Here is a 16,739-nt window from a genome sequence, read left to right as displayed (position 1 = left end):
TAAAAGTAATAGATTTTGCATTTTAATTTTTATGTGCATTGGTGGTTTGCCTGAATGTATATCTGTGTGAAGGTGTTTTATCCTGAAGTTACAGACAGATGTGAGCTGCCATGTGGGTGCTTTGAATAGAACCCTGTTCCTCTGGAAGAACAATCCTTGCTCTTAACCGCAGAGCTATCTCTCCAGTCACTAAATAATAATCTTTTAAAAAAGATTTATTTCATATACCTTGTTCTGTATTGCATGCCAGCAGAAGGCACTAAATCTCATTATAGATGATTACGAGCCACAGTGTGGTTGCTGGGAATTGAACGCAGGACCTCTGGAAGAGCACCCAGTGCTCTTAACCTCTGAGTCTTCTTTCTAGCCTGAATAATATTTTTTAAAAATCTTTTTTAAAAAGTCAAAATTACAGCCCGGTGGTGGTGGTGCACACCATTAATCCCAACACTTGGGAGGCAGAGGCAGGCGGAGCTAAAGAGTGAGCTTCAGGACAGCCAGGGCTACACAGAGAAACCCTATTCCCCAAGTCACAAAAACAAAACAAAACAAAACAAAACAAAACAAAACAAAACAAAACAAAACAAAACAAAAAAACTGGGTCTGTGCCTTTAAGTAGCCCTGTTCTCTCTGGGGCTTGTAGTTCTGGAAGTTGGTGGAGCGCTCCCTGTTAGTTTGAGAACTTTCTCACTTCAGCAAGGCTCTGGCAACTCTGGTGGAAAGAACTCCATTTCCCAGAGTGCACCGCGCGGGACGCGCAGCCGCGTTAATGAGCCGGCTCTGCGAGCGTCCAGCGGACTCAGGTATGAGGGTCCGCGGGGTTCTCCGGTCCCTTTCTAGTTTTGGGCGCTTTCCTGCGGGTCAACCAGATCTCTGCCCTCGCCGCCAGCGCTAGCTAGCTGCAGGGAAGCCTTGCCCTGTAGCTTTCTCTTGACTGGGTTTTGCAGAGAGAGCCCCGCGACTTGGGGACGCAAGGCGCACAGAGGGACGTTCCCTTGAGCCAGTGCAGTTCTGGATGCCTGTGCTGTTCCGATTTTGATTTAAGTCGTTTTTCTGCTTCAGTTTAACCAGTAGGTACACATTTTCTGAACATATTGTTTACGGCCTGGTTTTACTTCCATCCAACTTCTTTTTGCCTCCTGTTCTTCAGAAAGCCGCAAATTAGAGTCTTCCTGGGCCTCTCTCTCTGACACACACAAACTGACACACACTCACGTATCCACATTTAACTTTTAAAATTTTAAAAATGCTGAAATGTGCAAAAGTTCCTGCTTGTTTTGTTTCTTCAGTGAGCATATATGAGCTGGTATAGTGGCCCAGGCCTGTAAACGTAGTAATGGGAAGTGGAGGCAGGAGGATGGAAAGTTTGAGGCCAGCCAGGGCTACATAAGTGAGAGCCTGTCTCAAAACTATGTACTTGGAGAGTGTGTGCATGAGTGTGTGTCCCTGGATATGATCACTAGCCTATAATCTTGCTGAGGATTTCTAGCACCGGAAAGCAAACAAAACCCCGAAAACCAACCAAACAAGCAAAAAACCTAGTTCAGTTGGTGCAAGCCTTTATTTAGAAGTTTGAGGCCATGTTTGGCTATATAGTGAATTAAAGGCCAGTGTGGCTCCTTTAGGCTCTTAAAAAACAAAACAGAACTCAACTCAAAAAATTCCAACTTGGATTGGGCTAATAAAGTTGCTGCAATAATTTTCTCTATTCTAAGATCACTGTGCAAATTCCACGTGTGACACGTCCAACTTCAGGACTGTTCCTCACTGTGGCTGAGAACACAAACACGGGGACACACCCAGCTGCTTGTGGCTAGCTGTATGACCTTAGGCAGCCTGCTTACTCTTTAAGCCCAGGTTTCTTTATCTGTATGGTGTGATAAGATCAACTATTAAGGCTGGTGTGTGGCTCCTTTGAGCCACCCCTACGGAGGCTTTGGCGTGGTGCCTGAGAACACTCCCCAAGTGTCAGTTACTCTCTTGGCTGATCTGGCTGGGGATACCCCTGAGCCTTGCTTGATCTCTTGAGTCTTTCTCTGATTTTTCCCTCTTATTGTTCATGGTTGTCTAAGTTTGCTTTGCTCTTCCTGTGATAAAACTCTACCAAAGGCAATCTGGGGAGAAAAGGGAGGGTTGTTTTTTTTTGTTTTTTTTTTTTGTCTTATACTTCCAGGTCAGGAACGGTAGAGGAATGCCTGGAAATGCTGCTGGCTGGCTTGCTTTCCTGCTTGCTGTGCTGGCTTTCCTATATGACCCAGGTTCACCTGCCTAAGGATGGGGCCACACACAGCAGAATAGGGCCTCTCACATCAGTCAGCAATCAAAACAGTCTCCCAAAGACATGCCCAAGGGAATCTGATGGAAGCAACTCTTTAGTTGAGGTTCTTTCTTCCCAGGTGACTATGTTCTATCAAGTTGACAATTAAAACTAACCAGGACTAGGGCCTTTGACCCAGAGATTATTTCAGAGCCTCATTCCCTCCTAAACAGGGCCAGGTTAAAATTCTCTGACTTCCTTGACAGGCTGGGAAGTGTGTCGCCCACTCAGCCACTGTCCGGCACCACATATTGTTTTGGGAGAGAGGGACATTTAAAGTCATGCTTTTCATTTTAAAAGTCCAGTGAACAAAGTCACCGATAAGGAGGAGCTGGAGAGATGGCTCAGTGGTTAAGAACACTTGTTACTCTTGCAGAGGACATTAGTTTGATTTCCTACACACACCTGGCTCCAGTCTGTAACTCCAGTCTCAGGGGAAATAATACCCTCCCCTGACCTCTGAGGGCACCGGGCACTGCACTCATGTGGTACAGTACATACGTGCAGGCGAAACACTTAGACACATAATAACATTTGAAAAGAATCTATACTTGTGTGTTAAAATTCATAAAACTGTATGTCCTTCAGAAATACTTACACGTTGCTGCTTCAGGAAGCAAGCCCCTCTATTTTGGTCAGAATGGAGCAGCCAAAGGGCGTTGATTGGACAGTCATTATCCTGACATGCCAGTACAAGGACAGTGTCCAGGTCTATCAGAGAGGTAGGTGACATGCCCTCCCACCTTTCCCCTAAACTAGAACGCTCTCCCTTACCAGACCCCTGCTGTACCGGGAGCCTGGTAGACCCGGGTTGAAACACAGACTCTCTTTCTAGTCTTGTGACTTGATAAACGTGTCATGTCATTGGCCTTTAGTTTTCTTATTTATAAGTTGAGGGTAACAGTGCTTACCTCACAGACTTTAGGATTTAACCACGTGCTGTGTGAAAAGCTAAGTCAAATGACCATTAACAGGCTCGTTCAGGTCCTTTGGGCTGGGCCAGGCTGGTGGCGACTTGTGGGTTTCCCAGCATTTCTTTTGGTCACAGAGCTGGAAGTACGGCAGAAGCGGGAGCAGATTCCTGCTGGAACGATGTTGCTGGCTGTGGAGGATCCCCAGACTCGAGTGGGCAGTGGAGGAGCCACTCTCAATGCGCTGCTGGTGGCTGCTGAACACCTGAGTGCCCGAGCTGGCTTTACCGTGAGTGCTTCTGAGCTGCCGCCCCCTGGCCCCTGTTCCTGTTGGAACCCCGTAGTTTCTGTGACGTAAACCTTTTCTACTTTTCAGCATTTGGCTTTTAATTTTCAATCTGTTCAGATTTTTAGGTTCATCTCTGCCATGCTGTCCAGGTAAGGGCAAAAGCACGGCCAGTCTTTGGAGTGTTTTTGGCAAGAAGGAACCAGAAGCCAGACATGGTAACACTCAGAAGGCTGAGGCAGGAGGATTGACACAAACTCAAGGCCAACCTGGGCTATGTAGTGAAATAAAACCTTGTCTCCAGAAGTTTGGAGGCAGTATCTCCGTATTTAATAGGGTGCTCTCTGGCTTTTCTTGGAAAAGTTCAAAGATCTTGCTGGGCCCAGGTGGCACACACCTGTGATCCCAGTGCTTGGGAGGCAGAGGCAGGTGGATCTCTTGAGTTCAAGGCCAGTGTAGGAAGTCTGAGTTCCTGCCAGCAAGGGCTACATATTGAGAACTTGTCTCTAAAACAAAACAAACAAAACATCATAGGTCTTGCCAGTTTGTACTTTCATTCCCATAAGGCATGTGGCCTGCCTTGACCGGCTATGAATCAGTGTTTCTCATAGGCTGTGTCTGCTGGCTGTTTTACTTGGTAGCTTTGCCTGCTTAGCACAAATGCATGGAGGAGGAGGGTGGTCCTAGCCACACCCACACTCCAGCCATGGAGGAGGAGTTGGCAAGGAATGGGAGTACTGTAGTTGCTATTGGAGCTGGCAGCCCCCAGCTCATCTGGACTCCAATTGCAGCCTGTTGCCTCGCCTTCAAATAAGTCAAGTCAAGGAGGTGGTCCAAGTGGATGGCTGCTTGGCAGGCTGTCCCTTGCCTGTGTTCATTGTCTTTTTTCAAATTATCATTTAATCGTCCATCCATCCATCCATCTATCTATTCATTCGTTTGTTCATTCATTGAGACAGTGTCTCTCTATGTAGCCCTGGCTGTCCTGGATCTCACTATGTAGACCAGGCCTACTATGAACTCACAGATAGGCCTTCTTTTGTCTCTCAAGCACTGGGATTAAAGGCATGTGCCACCATGCCTGGCATCTTCACTGGTCTTGCTCTTGCCTTTTTTCCCTTTGGTACTTGTGTTGGAGTCCTTCCCTGGGCAAGAGGGTATTGTTCTCGAGGTGCCATCACCCAAGGACTCAAGAGAAGGCACTCCTTCTCTTGACAGGTGGTCACATCTGATGTTCTGCACTCGGCTCGGATTCTCATCTTGCACATGGTAAGTGGAATTCAGGGTGTGGGCTGTGCAGAGGGGCAGAATCTTGGTTCTGTCGACTGGATGGGATTTAGGGGTATTCTACCATTGTGTGTGTGCAAGGTGCTCATTGAGCAAATCCAGAGGGATCTGAATGAAATGAAGAAATGAAACATCTGGAAATTGGGAGCTAGTTAGATATGTATTTTAGGCAAATTAAAAGGTCCATCTGGAGATGGAGAGAAAGCTCAGGGCCTAAGAGCATTTACTGTGTAAATGCGAAGACCTGAGTTCAAATCCCCAACATCCATGCAAAAGCTGGGTATGGCTTTGTATGCATGTAATCCCCAGGAGCAGAGAAGGACTTACGCAACAGCAGACACATGTGCATGCAAAACACATGCACATACACACACACATAATAATAAAAAAACAAAAGAAAGAGGTCCATGGGGGCTGAGAAGATGGCTCAATGAGCAAAGAGTCCCAGTGCCAAGCCTGACAGCCTGGATTCAATCCTGAGAAACCAGTTCCTAACAGGAATTTTCATGAAGATAAAAATCTGCATGTAAGAAATAATACAGAGAGATTTTCTCTTTGTCCAGGTACCCCCCGGTGCTAATATTTTGCAAATAGCCGTAGTATTGTTACTGCTATAGTTGCCAATCTTAAATTTTTCCAGTTTTAAACATTCTGGACTGTGTGTAAGTCTTTCTGCTGTTACTTCTGCCTTTCCTTGTTTATTTTATGTATGTGTATGTATGTGCTCCTGCTTGTCTGTATGTACATTATGTGCATGCAGCACTCACAGAGGCCAGAAGAGGGTAGAAGAGGGCATCAGGGTCCTGTAAGAACTAGAGTTACAGGAGGTGTGGGCCAGTGTGTTGGTTACCAGAGTGTGGGTGCTAGGAATGAACCTGAGTCCTTTGTAAGAGCAGCAAGTACTCTTAACCACTGAGTCATCTCTCCAACCCTGTTCCTGCCTTTTCAGCATAAGCTTTCTTTTTGAGATTATTATTACATGTCTAAAGCTTTTATTTTTTTATTCTGTATGTATATGTGTATGTGTGTACACACAGGTGGAGGTCAGAAGGAAAATGGGGTTGGAGAGATGGCTTAGCGGTTAAGAGTGCTTGCTACCCTTGCGGAAATCTAGGTTCAGTATACAGCGTGCACACTGGGCGGCTCACCACCACCTAGAGTTGCGGTTTCAGAGTTCCATGCCCTCTTTTGGCCTCTGCAGGCACCTGCATGTACTTGATGCACATATAGATAAGCAGGGCCTCATGTAGCCTTGGCTTGCTCCAACAGACTTCCCCAGGGCTGGGGTTACAGGCTTGTGTCACCCTGCCCAGTTTATATGACGCCGGGGTTTACATCTAGGGCTCTGTGTATGCTGGACAAGTGACTGCCAACCCTCTCACATCTCTAGTTTATTGAGCTTTATGCTTTTATTTATTTTTTTATTATTATTTGTTTATTATTTATTTATTTTGAGACAGGGTCTTCACTGTGTCACCCTGGCTGGCCTGCAACTCGTTATGTAGACCAGGCTGGCCTCAGACTCACAGAGATCCACCCGTCTCTGGCTCTCAAGCGCTGGGATTGACGGTGTGTGCTGTCATGCCTGATCAGCTTGTGTATGTTAAAAAAAAAAAAACAACAAGACTTAGAAAAAGTATGAATGAAAGGCGAGTGAGATGGCTCAGAGGTGACGGCACCTTCTGCCAAAGCTAACTTTGAGCCTCAAGACCCCGTGGTAGAAGCAGAGAGCAGATCCTTTCCTTTGACCTCCATTACCTGCCTTGTGGCACATTCGAGTATGCACATGTGTGCACACACTCAAGGCTTGCAACAGAAATATAAATGGAAATTCGGTAGGGTACACGGCAAGATGAGGGCAGTGCTTGGCGTTCCCGGGGATGGTTTTTTTTTCCTTTTGGATATACACATTTTCTGATTTTGCACAGTAATCATGTTAATTGTAAAAATTCAAAGAAGAGCCATCACTATGACACTTTTTTTAACCACCTCCTAATGCCTGATGCCCCCGTACAGCGGAGGTTGCGGACTGCTTCTCATGAGGTTCTCCTTCCCCCACCTAGGGCCGAGACTTCCCCTTTGACGACTGTGGCAGGGCTTTCACTTGCCTCCCCGTGGAGAACCCACAGGCCCCTGTGGAGGCCTTGGTTTGCAACCTGGACTGCCTGTTGGATATCATGACCCACCGGGTAAGGCCAGGTAGTCGGCCAGACTGGGCCACCTCAGATGAGCCACCAGAGAGGGTCCCTCTGGCTCAAATGGGGAACCCCAGAAAGAACGGTCTGTGGTGAGCATGGCTAAAACTTCAAGCAGTTAGTTTTGGGGCCAGGTATGGTGATGTGTGCCTTTAATCTCAGCTCTTAGGAGCAGAGTCAGTTGTATTTCTGAGTTCTAGCCCTACACTGTGAGACTCTGTCTCAAAAAAATAAAAAAAAAAACATAACAAAAACCCCAAACAAACAAACAAAACAAATAAGCATGGCAGAAAGCTGAGTGGGAAGGGGGTCAACATTGACATCATGGCACCTGAGAAGAAGCCCTAATACTTCAGCAGCAGACTAAGTGTCTGGAAGAGCAACAGAACAAGCCAACCCAGGGGTGAAGAGCACACAGAGCAAGCTAACATGGGGGGGGGGATGAAAGGGCGGAGAAAGGCGTGGGGCACTCTCTTCTCTCTTCCCACATCCCACCTCATCTCCTGCAGCTGGGTCCGGGTTCCCCACCAGGTGTGTGGGTCTGCAGTACCGACATGCTTCTGTCTGTTCCTCCAAACCCTGGTGAGCATGGGGCGGCCTGGGAGCATCTTCCCTCTCAACACCTAAGGCTGGCTCTTCCTCCGTAGCCCATCCTGCTCCAGCTCCCGCAGCCTATTTATAAAGGAAGCATAGGCCAGACCATTGCTCTTGTTGGGCCTCCGTCTGCCCCTCTGAAGACTTGGTAGCTGATTGTAGTGTCTCATGCCAATAATTCTAGAACTGGGGGATGCGGGGGCGGGGTGGGATTTGGATAGGAAGGTTGCAGCAAGTTCAAGCTATAGTGAGTTCTTACACACTATGCGGGGCAGGGGACAAATCGGAATGGTCAGAACTGCCCCACCTTTTGGCTCACAGTGCTTTGTGGAAGAACTTTAGGGGAGAAAGGGCTTGCCATTTAAGTTTTCCCGCTTGGCCTTGGAAACTTATATTGCCCTTTTGGAGTTACCCAGATGCCCCAGCTCTGGGCTCTTCTTTCCTCGTGTCTGCGTCTCCCTACCTTGCCACCCTGATTGTGCCACCTTCTAGGGATCCGTTGGGATGGCTTCCGGGGAACCAGAGTGATCGCCTTTCCTGGGAGTCTGGCCTATGCTCTGAACCATGGTGTCTACCTCACTGACTCGCAGGTATTAATTACTCCCGGAACAGCTGAGCTGCCCTGCGACAGGGGCGCTTTTCCAGTCCCGTGCTCTGGCCTTGAGTCCTGTGGTCTCGAGCCTGAGTTCTGTTTTATGGTATCCCACCGATGATGCTTGCTTGCCTGGATATGTGCTCAGGTACCAAGGCTGTGACGACAATTAAAGCGGCCCTCAGCCTTGAAAAGGTGCTTTTGTCCTCACAGATACTGGTACCTCACTGGTACCTGCCAAACTTGCATCTTCTCACTTGGAGATCATGTGCTGACCCTCACAGCTGTACCCAATTTCTGGTCCTCTCTTGCTCCTGTCCCTAATTCTGTTCCACCCCTCCCTACAGGGCTTTGTTTTGGACATTTACTACCAGGGAACAAAGGCGGAGCTACAACAGTGTATAGGGCCCGACGGCCTGGTACCACTGGTATGATTCCCTGAGCTTGGGGTGAGGGATCTTGGGGATTTTGGGGAATAGGAGAGGGGTAATTTCCCTTTCTTTATGGGGAAGAGCCCCACTCTTTTTAGATGATTCCAGGCCAAGCTTGAACCAGAAGCTAAAGAGACATTCAGGAGAGTGGATGGGGCCCAAGTCTATGGAGCATGTGGAAGTTGAGGGTCTTGCCCTGTGCCAGAAAGCTGCCAGATGTGAGCAAGTTAAGGAATGCAGTAGAAAGAGACTAGAAGCAGCGTGGATGGGTGTGGGTAGGAGTGTTGGGAAAGGGTGTGGATTGGGTTTGACAAGAGACCTGATAGTTAAGGGGGTTCTTTAAGGCATTTTGGTAGGAGCTGCCCAAACCTGGAATTTGGGATCTGGGGTGGCCTAGAAAGTCCATGCCTTTTATAGACCCTCACCTTGTTTGGCACGTCTAGATGTGCCATCCTCGGTTCATGCCTGAGCTTGACACTAGGCTCTCCCCACTTGAGCCTTGTGGGTCCCCCCCCAGGTCTCTGGAGTTGTCTTCTTCTCTGTGGAAACTGCCGAGCACCTGCTGGCCACCCACGTGAGCCCACCCCTGGACGCCTGCACCTATATGGGCTTGGACTCTGGAGCCCAGCCTGTGAAGGTGACTAAGGGAAGGCAACTGGGTCTCCTGGCTCAGGGTGACATGCAGCGTGACCTCAGGCCGGCCTCTTCTCCTTTCTGGGTCAGCATCTCTGCAGATGACAATAGCTATGCTTCTCACCCTCTCCCAGCTGTCTCTGTTTTTCGACATCCTGCTCTGCATGGCTCGAAACGTGAGCAGGGAGAGCTTCCTGGCTGGGCGGCCCCCGGAGCTGGGGCAAGGTGACATGGATGTAGCAGGTTACCTGAAAGGAGCCCGGGCCCAGCTGTGGAGGGAGCTTCGAGATCAGCCCCTCACTATGGGTGGGTATTTCTTATTGCCCTGTAGGGGAGAGAGAAAGCTGCCCCCTGTGCTGTGGACTAGGAAGGCTAGCTCCTAGACTGGACAGTTATGCTCTCCCCATCCATAGCTTTCCTACCAAGATACTTCCTTTTCCTGTCTTCCTCTTGTCTCTTTCTTTGGCTCCTTTCCCAGTGTGTCTGCTTGCTAGCTGTGGGTCTGGGACAGGTTACATATGCTCAGAACCTCAGCCTTGTCATTGGCCCAAGTGCCTCACCCCAACGCCCGCCTTTCTAGTGTCTAGTGAGGATGTCTGCTGGCAGCAACCTGACCACCGGACCACCCGACCACCTGACCTTGTGCTGGAGCTGTAGTAGGCACACGGTTGTGGTCAATGCTTTTTTTTTTAAGTGGTTTGTTTGTTTATTTATTTATTTATTTATTTATTTATTTTTTGTTGTTTTGTTTTCTGAGATAGGATTTCTCTGTGTAGCCTTGGCTCTCCTGGACTCACTTTGTAGACCAGGCTCTCCTCAAACTCACAGAGATCCACCTGCCTCTGCTTCCCAGGTGCTGGGATTACAGGTGTACACCACCACACCTGGCTAAGATTTATTTTGTAATTTAAAAAAATATGTATATTTGTGTGTCTGCCTGTTTTATGTACATGTGGGTATGGGTGCCCTAAGAGGCCAGAAGAAGGTGTTGGACCCCCTGCAGCTGGAGTTACAGGTGGTTGTGAGCTGCCTGATAAGGATGCTGGGAATCAACCTTCAGTTCCGTGTAAGAACAGTATGTACTCTCAACAACTGAGCCATCTCTTAAGGCCTCCGGATCCATACTTATGTCTTTGCAGTGTATGTCCCTGATGGCGGCTACAGCTATTTGACTGCTGATGCCACCGAGTTCCTGCACAGCCTCACAATGCCTGGGGTTGCTGTGGCCCAGATCATCCACTCCCAGGTGGAGGTGAGACCTGCCTTCCCCTTAATGGGTGCCTGCTGGGTACTTGAGGTCAAAGGAGATGTGGGTTGTAGAGAAAAAAAAAATACCCTGTGCTTGAAACAGTTTATCTATCAGTTAAGCTGTTACCTCTATTTTAGTTAATTATTAATTTTTTTTTTTTTGAGACAGGGTCTCATGTGACTCAGGCTGACCTCAAACTTGATATGTCTCAAAGATGACCTTGAACCCTCCCCATGTGCCACAGGGATTTTTTAGCCTTGGCTGTCCTGGAACTGGATACAGACTAGGCTGGTCAGACTGCCTCTGTCTCCAGAATGCCACCATTGTCCAGATGATCTTGAATTTTGAAATTAAGACTTTCTGTTTGTTTGTTTTGTTTTGTTTTTTGAGACAGGGTTTTTCTGTGTAGCCTTGGCTGTCCTGGACTTGCTTTGTAGACCATGTTGGCCTTGAACTCACAGTGATCTGCCTGCCTCTGCCTCCCAAGAGCTGGGACGTTCACCACGTCCGGCAAGGCTTAATTTTTTACATTTTGTTTATTTATTGTATTTACTTTTTTTTTTTTTAATGTACATTGGTGTTTTGTCTGCATGTGTAAGAGTGTCGGTTCCCTGGAACAGGAGTTATAGATAGTTACGAGCTGCCATGTGGGTGCTCGGAATTGAACCCAGGTCCTTTGAAAGAGCAGATAGTGCTCTTAATCACTGAGCTATTTCTCCAGCCCTTACATTTTATTTGTGTGTGTGTGCGTGTGCACATGCGTTAGCACACACGTGAAAGTCAGAGGGCAAGAGTCAGTTCCTTCCTATTTGAGTCTCAGGGATCAAGCTCTGGTCATCAGGCTTGGCAACACATGCCGTCACCCCTGAGCAATCCAGTGGTCAGACTTTGAACTTGTTTGTTGTTTTATTTTCTTGAAACAATGTTCCTCTGTGTATCCTCTGACCTTAAGCTCACAGAGATCCTCCTGCCTCTGCCTCTGGGATCAAAAGCTTGGCCACCACACTCAGCTATCCTAGGGGCTAGAAAAGCTAAGCCAGGGAGTGGCTAAATGGAAGCGAGGGAAGAGTTTCTGCAGGGTCCCTGAGGAGACAGACACACGTGGGTCTGGGTCAGTGCTGTGATGGGGGCGGGGCTGGACAGATGGCATTAGAGGAGGCTCTTAGGGCAGGAGGGCTGGATGGGAAAATTCTTTGGCTTGGGCCAGGACAGGTCTGGAGGGGTTGAGCAGGTCTGGCTGGTTGAAGTTACTAGAGTGGGGTGGGTCTCTATACTTTCCACCCTGATATTGGTTTCCATGTGAGAATTAGGGTAGCCTCTGGCCTTCAGCTTTCCTGATCTTCTTCCCTGGCTTACAGGAGCCACAGCTGTTGGAGGCCACTTGCTCCGTGGTCAGCTGCCTGCTGGAAGGTCCTGTACAGCTGGGGCCTCGGAGTGTCCTGCAGCACTGCCACCTGAGGGTGAGCCCTGACGGCAGGGGGAAGCAGTTGGGGGTGCCATTGCTCGGCATTTGTTTGGATGTCCCGTGCACCTGCTCCCCACCTCAAGAGGCCTGCCCCGTTCTCCTCAGGGGCCCATTCACATCGGCGCTGGCTGCTTTGTGAGTGGCCTGGACACAGCCCACTCGGAGTCGCTTCATGGCCTGGAGCTCTATGACGTCATCCTGCAGGGACACCATGTGCGGCTGCATGGCTCCCCAAGCCGAGCATTTACTCTTGCTGGACGTCTGGACAGCTGGGAAGTAGGCATCCGCTTTGTCTCCATCTTCAGACTTCGGGGATCTCTCAGGGGTCTGGCTCTGTTCTATCACAGGGGTCTCTGAGGGGTAGACTGGGGAGGGGGTATGGCCAGATGTCTCAATAGACCTAAGAGAACTTTATCCCATGTTAAAGGCTGGTGACTAAGGTTTAGAGGGGGTAGCTTGCCTTGGGTCTCAGTAATGGCCCCCATCAGGAGCAGCACTCAGGATTCTGCTCTAAATCCTAGGCATGTAGGCGGAAGTGTTAAAGTGTTCCTGTGTGTGTCTCTCTCTTTTCCAGTCCCCTTTGGAGCATCTGTTCCCCAGCCTCTGGCCTGGTGTCCCCTAGTCCCTTTTCAAAGACCCCTGCATTCCTGACTGCTTCTTCCTCTTCCCCCAGAGACAGGGGCCAGGCATGTATCTCAACATGTCCTGGAATGAGTTCTTCAAGAAGACAGGCATTCGGTAAGTAAGCCAGCTGCTTCGGCAGGCCTCGGCTGGCCGAGGCAGCCAGTGTGGGTCCTTCTTTGAAGCTCGTCCCTGAGCAGCCCTGTCCAGTCCTCGTACCGCCCTGACAGGGCTGGTATAATTTCGAATAGCTGGATTCTCTTCAGTGCTCTCCCCCATGCAGCTCTAAATCCCTGGCAGTGGTGTCAGTCTAGACGTTGGGATTTTTTCTCTTCAGCATCTTAGGCAAGTTGACAAGGCCCATCAGGGAGAAGGTCCCATCCCCATGAGTTGACATACGGGCCAGGGCTTGGGAAGGAGGCAGGAGCCTTAGCTTTCTTCCTAATAATGCATTTCTCTGCACCCCAGAGACTGGGACCTGTGGGACCCAGACACGGCCCCCTCAGATCGATGCCTTCTCAATGCCCGCCTTTTCCCTGTGCTCCACCCCGAGAGGGCCCTGGGTCCCAAGGACGTGCTGTGGATGCTGCATCCCCAGGGGGACAGAGGTGAGGCCCTGAGGGCCTGGCGAGCCTCTTGGCGCCTGTCCTGGGAGCAGCTGCAGCCTTGCCTGGACCAGGCTGCCACGCTGGCCTCCCGTCGAGATCTGTTCTTCTGCCAGGCCTTGCAGAAGGCACGGCATGTGCTAGAGGCCCGGCAGGACCTCTGCTTGCGTCCACTGATCCGGGCTGCTGTCGGTGAGGGTTGCTCTGGGCCCCTGCTAGCCACGCTGGACAAGGGTGAGTGTGCTGGGTGTCAATACTAAGGAGCTAGACTATGGTCTCTTGCCCTGCCTGCTATCTGGGCCATTAGTTGAAAGGACTAGGGAGCCACGTGATTCTAAAATGGAAGAGACACTGGAGTTTTCTTTTCTAGGAAACTTCATCCTTGTTAGCAGGGCTTTCAGTGGGAGGTGGAAGCCCGGTTGCTAAGCCTCTGGGTCCTTACAGAATCTACAGGGCTGTGTGTTCTGTACTGAGTGCCGGGATGGGGGTGCAAAGCTCCAGCAGGGACCTGGCATACAGGCAGCACTCCCACACCGTAGATGGGCCATATGGCCTGGTGGCTCAGAGCCTTAGCCTCATAGAAAGTGACTCATTAGTGGCCCTGAGAAGATTGGAACCATGCCTTAATTTAAGTCACTCACCCATAGCCATACAACAAGTTGAGACTTTTGAACCCAGGTGGTTTGACCTCTGCATTCTTTCTGAACTCTTTTTTTTTTTTTTTTTAAGAGTTTAAGCAGGGCCGTGATGGTGTGTGCCTTTAATCCCAGCACTCTGGAGGCAGAGGCAGAGGCAGAGGCAGACAGATCTCTCTGAGTTTGAGGCCAGCCTGCCTAGTCTACAGAGCAAGTTCTAGGATAGCCAGGGCTACAGAGAGAAACCCTGTCTTGTACGCCCCCCCCCCCCACTATTTGTGCATGTGCATGCGCACGTGTAGACGTATGTGCATGTAGGATTAGAGGACAGCCTGCTTTCTCCTTTCACCATGTGGCTGCCAGGGATTGGATTCGGGATGTCAGGTTTGGCAGCCAGTAGACTTATCCCAGGCCATCTCACTATCTCACTGACCCAATCCTGAACGCTTTCTTTTCTTTTTCCTTCCTTCCTTCCTTCCTTCCTTCCTTCCTTCCTTCCTTCCTTCCTTCCTTTCTTTCTCTTTCTTTCTCTATCTCTCTCTCTCTTTCTCTCTCTCCAGTTGCAGCTGGGGCAGAAGACCCTGGGGTGGCAGCCCGAGCTCTGGCTTGTGTGGCAGATGTACTGGGCTGCATGGCAGAGGGCCGAGGAGGCTTGCGCAGTGGGCCAGCTGCCAACCCTGAGTGGATTCAGCCTTTCTCATACTTGGAGTGCGGAGACCTGATGAAGGGTGTAGAGGCACTCGCCCAGGAAAGAGAAAAGTGGCTGACCAGGTGGGTGTTAATCAAATTAGAACCCACTGAGAAGCCATCTAGGGAAGGATCTCCTGATAGTGGAAGTTCAGAGAGGGCATTCAGATTGACCATGACAAGCAATCTAGCCCTGGCGTGGGGCTCCATGTGACCATCTGTCTACCTTCCTGTCAGGCCCGCCTTGCTGGTACGAGCTGCCCGCCATTATGAGGGGGCTGAGCAGATCCTGATCCGCCAGGCTGTGATGACTGCTCGGCACTTTGTCTGCACCCAGCCAGTGGCGCTCCCAGCACCCGGGCAGTGGGTGCTGACCGAGTGTCCAGCCCGTGTAGATTTCTCTGGTGAGTTTGTTGGGTGAGGTATTGGGAACCTCCTCAGAGCCAGGCCAGCAGGCTCTGTGACACTCTGTTCAACTGCTATAGGGGGCTGGAGTGACACGCCACCCATTGCCTATGAGCTTGGGGGAGCAGTGTTGGGCCTGGCTGTGCGGGTGGATGGCCACCGGCCCATCGGGGCCAAGGCGCGCCGCATCCTGGAGCCTGAGCTGTGGCTGGCAGTGGGGCCTCGACAGGATGAGATGACCCTGAAGATAGTGTGCCAGAGCCTGGATGACCTGCAAGATTACTGCCAGCCTCACGCCCCAGGTCAGGACAAGTAGGGCATCGTCAAGGAGGGATGGCAGCCACAGCCAGCTGAGATGGGGCCAGAACTTGGAGATCTGTCCACAGAGGACTGCAAACCATTGAGCACCTTAGGGATAGCCAGTATGTTTGAGGAGCCCTGTCTCCCTTCTTAGGTACAGACTGGCACAAGACAAAGAAGTTACATATTTGCCTGTGGTAGAGAGCCTAGATGCCTTTTCTTATGGTTTGAGGATGGGCCTGCACTGTCCTACCAGAGAAGCTCCATCTTGGGCTGGGAAATTGCACGGTGGTGGGCTAAGTGGTGGCCCAGGAGTGTAATTCCTTCCTTTGTGCTCATCCCTCAGGGGCCTTGCTGAAGGCAGCCTTTATCTGTGCGGGGATTGTGCACGTCCACTCAAAGGTCCCTCTGCGTGAGCAGTTGTTGCGCTCCTTCAGTGGTGGCTTTGAGCTGCATACCTGGTCGGAGCTGCCGCATGGCTCCGGTCTCGGTGAGTAAGCCCTGGTGCCCTGCTGTCACCTTTTTTCTCAGCTCTTCAGTCTTTCTTGTGGTCCTGGTCCCTGGCCCCTGTGAAGCAGGAAGAGTGGGGTGGGACTGGGCAGAGTGGCTCGTGACTGGTGCCTTCCTCTGTGTTCTGCAGGCACCAGCAGCATCCTGGCAGGGGCCGCCCTGGCTGCCTTGCAGCGGGCTGCGGGCCAGGCAGTGGGCACAGAGGCCCTGATCCACGCAGTGTTGCACCTAGAGCAGGTGCTCACCACAGGTACGAAGTGGCCCAGGGTGGTGGACAGACATCTTCCATAGACCGTGTGCGTCCCTAGACTTACCAGTAGCCAGATAACCGTTTTTCTTTAAAATGGTCATAGTTTCCTAACACTTTGATTTCTGATGCTTCTCAACTTGCAATGCTTTATCTCAAAGGGGCTAACGTCCCATGAATTACTCCTTGAGGGCTGGAAGCTATTTCTCCTTTCGATTTATGTGTATGAGTGTTTGCCCACGTGTATGTAAGTGCACCTTGTCTGGGGGCCCCTGGAAGGCAGAAGGGGGTGCTGGAGTCCCTGGAGCTGGCGTTAGCAGGTGGAAATGAGTCATCATAGGGGTAGTAGAAACTGAACTGGTACTCTGAAAGTAAATGCTCTTAACTGCTGAGCCCTCTCTCCAGCCACAATCACACCTTTCTTTTGTTATTGAGTACCTGTGGTCAAATGGTACCCGCTCCAGGCTGTCCTTCAGAACCTGAGGCAGATGTGGGTTTGGAATGGAGGGTGGACCTGCCTTTCTGGCAACTTGTCATGCTTTTGGGCTATGAACATTTGTGCCCCACCGTGGAACATTGAGAACCCAGCTAATGCCACACTCTGAGATGTTCTTGGCACAGACCTCCTCCTGGCCATATGGCACTTGGAAGCTGAGTATTTGCCTGGTTCTAGATCCTAGACTGTTCTGCTCACCCAGGGGTCTCATCTCGGGTATAATTTGAAGGAAACTGGCTTAAAGATATATGGGTATCATGGAGTCTTCTCCAA

General features: G+C 50.3%; 1 protein-coding gene across 3 annotated transcripts in view; it reads left to right on the top strand.

The window, feature by feature from the left end:
• Positions 1-753: 753 nt before the first annotated feature.
• Fcsk (fucose kinase) overlaps positions 754-16,739 on the top strand; it is an 18,743-nt gene continuing 2,757 nt past the window's right edge. Inside the window, exons 1-20 of one of the 3 annotated variants that reach the window (XM_055621478.1) lie at positions 754-803; positions 2,906-3,039; positions 3,366-3,517; positions 4,733-4,783; positions 6,865-6,990; positions 7,506-7,578; positions 8,083-8,180; positions 8,530-8,610; positions 9,131-9,250; positions 9,381-9,552; positions 10,386-10,498; positions 11,854-11,955; positions 12,066-12,236; positions 12,634-12,698; positions 13,050-13,420; positions 14,382-14,592; positions 14,746-14,912; positions 14,994-15,215; positions 15,560-15,703; positions 15,854-15,973. In XM_055621478.1, the coding sequence (XP_055477453.1) occupies positions 2,958-3,039; positions 3,366-3,517; positions 4,733-4,783; positions 6,865-6,990; positions 7,506-7,578; positions 8,083-8,180; positions 8,530-8,610; positions 9,131-9,250; positions 9,381-9,552; positions 10,386-10,498; positions 11,854-11,955; positions 12,066-12,236; positions 12,634-12,698; positions 13,050-13,420; positions 14,382-14,592; positions 14,746-14,912; positions 14,994-15,215; positions 15,560-15,703; positions 15,854-15,973 (2,641 nt within the window). In that variant the 5' untranslated portion in view covers positions 754-803; positions 2,906-2,957. Of the gene's footprint in view, positions 804-2,905; positions 3,040-3,365; positions 3,518-4,732; positions 4,784-6,864; positions 6,991-7,505; positions 7,579-8,082; positions 8,181-8,529; positions 8,611-8,710; positions 8,832-9,130; positions 9,251-9,380; positions 9,553-10,385; positions 10,499-11,853; positions 11,956-12,065; positions 12,237-12,633; positions 12,699-13,049; positions 13,421-14,381; positions 14,593-14,745; positions 14,913-14,993; positions 15,216-15,559; positions 15,704-15,853; positions 15,974-16,739 lie in introns of those variants that run through there. The other 2 variants (XM_055621479.1, XM_055621480.1) reach the window with 2 other exon arrangements.

The sequence above is a fragment of the Psammomys obesus genome, unplaced genomic scaffold (assembly GCF_907164565.1).
Source record: "Psammomys obesus unplaced genomic scaffold, mPsaObe1.curated_primary_1811, whole genome shotgun sequence".
Classification (NCBI taxonomy): Eukaryota; Metazoa; Chordata; class Mammalia; order Rodentia; family Muridae; genus Psammomys; species Psammomys obesus.
The sequence above is the reverse complement of the archived record's forward strand: the minus strand, read 5'-3'. Positions and strand labels throughout refer to the sequence as shown.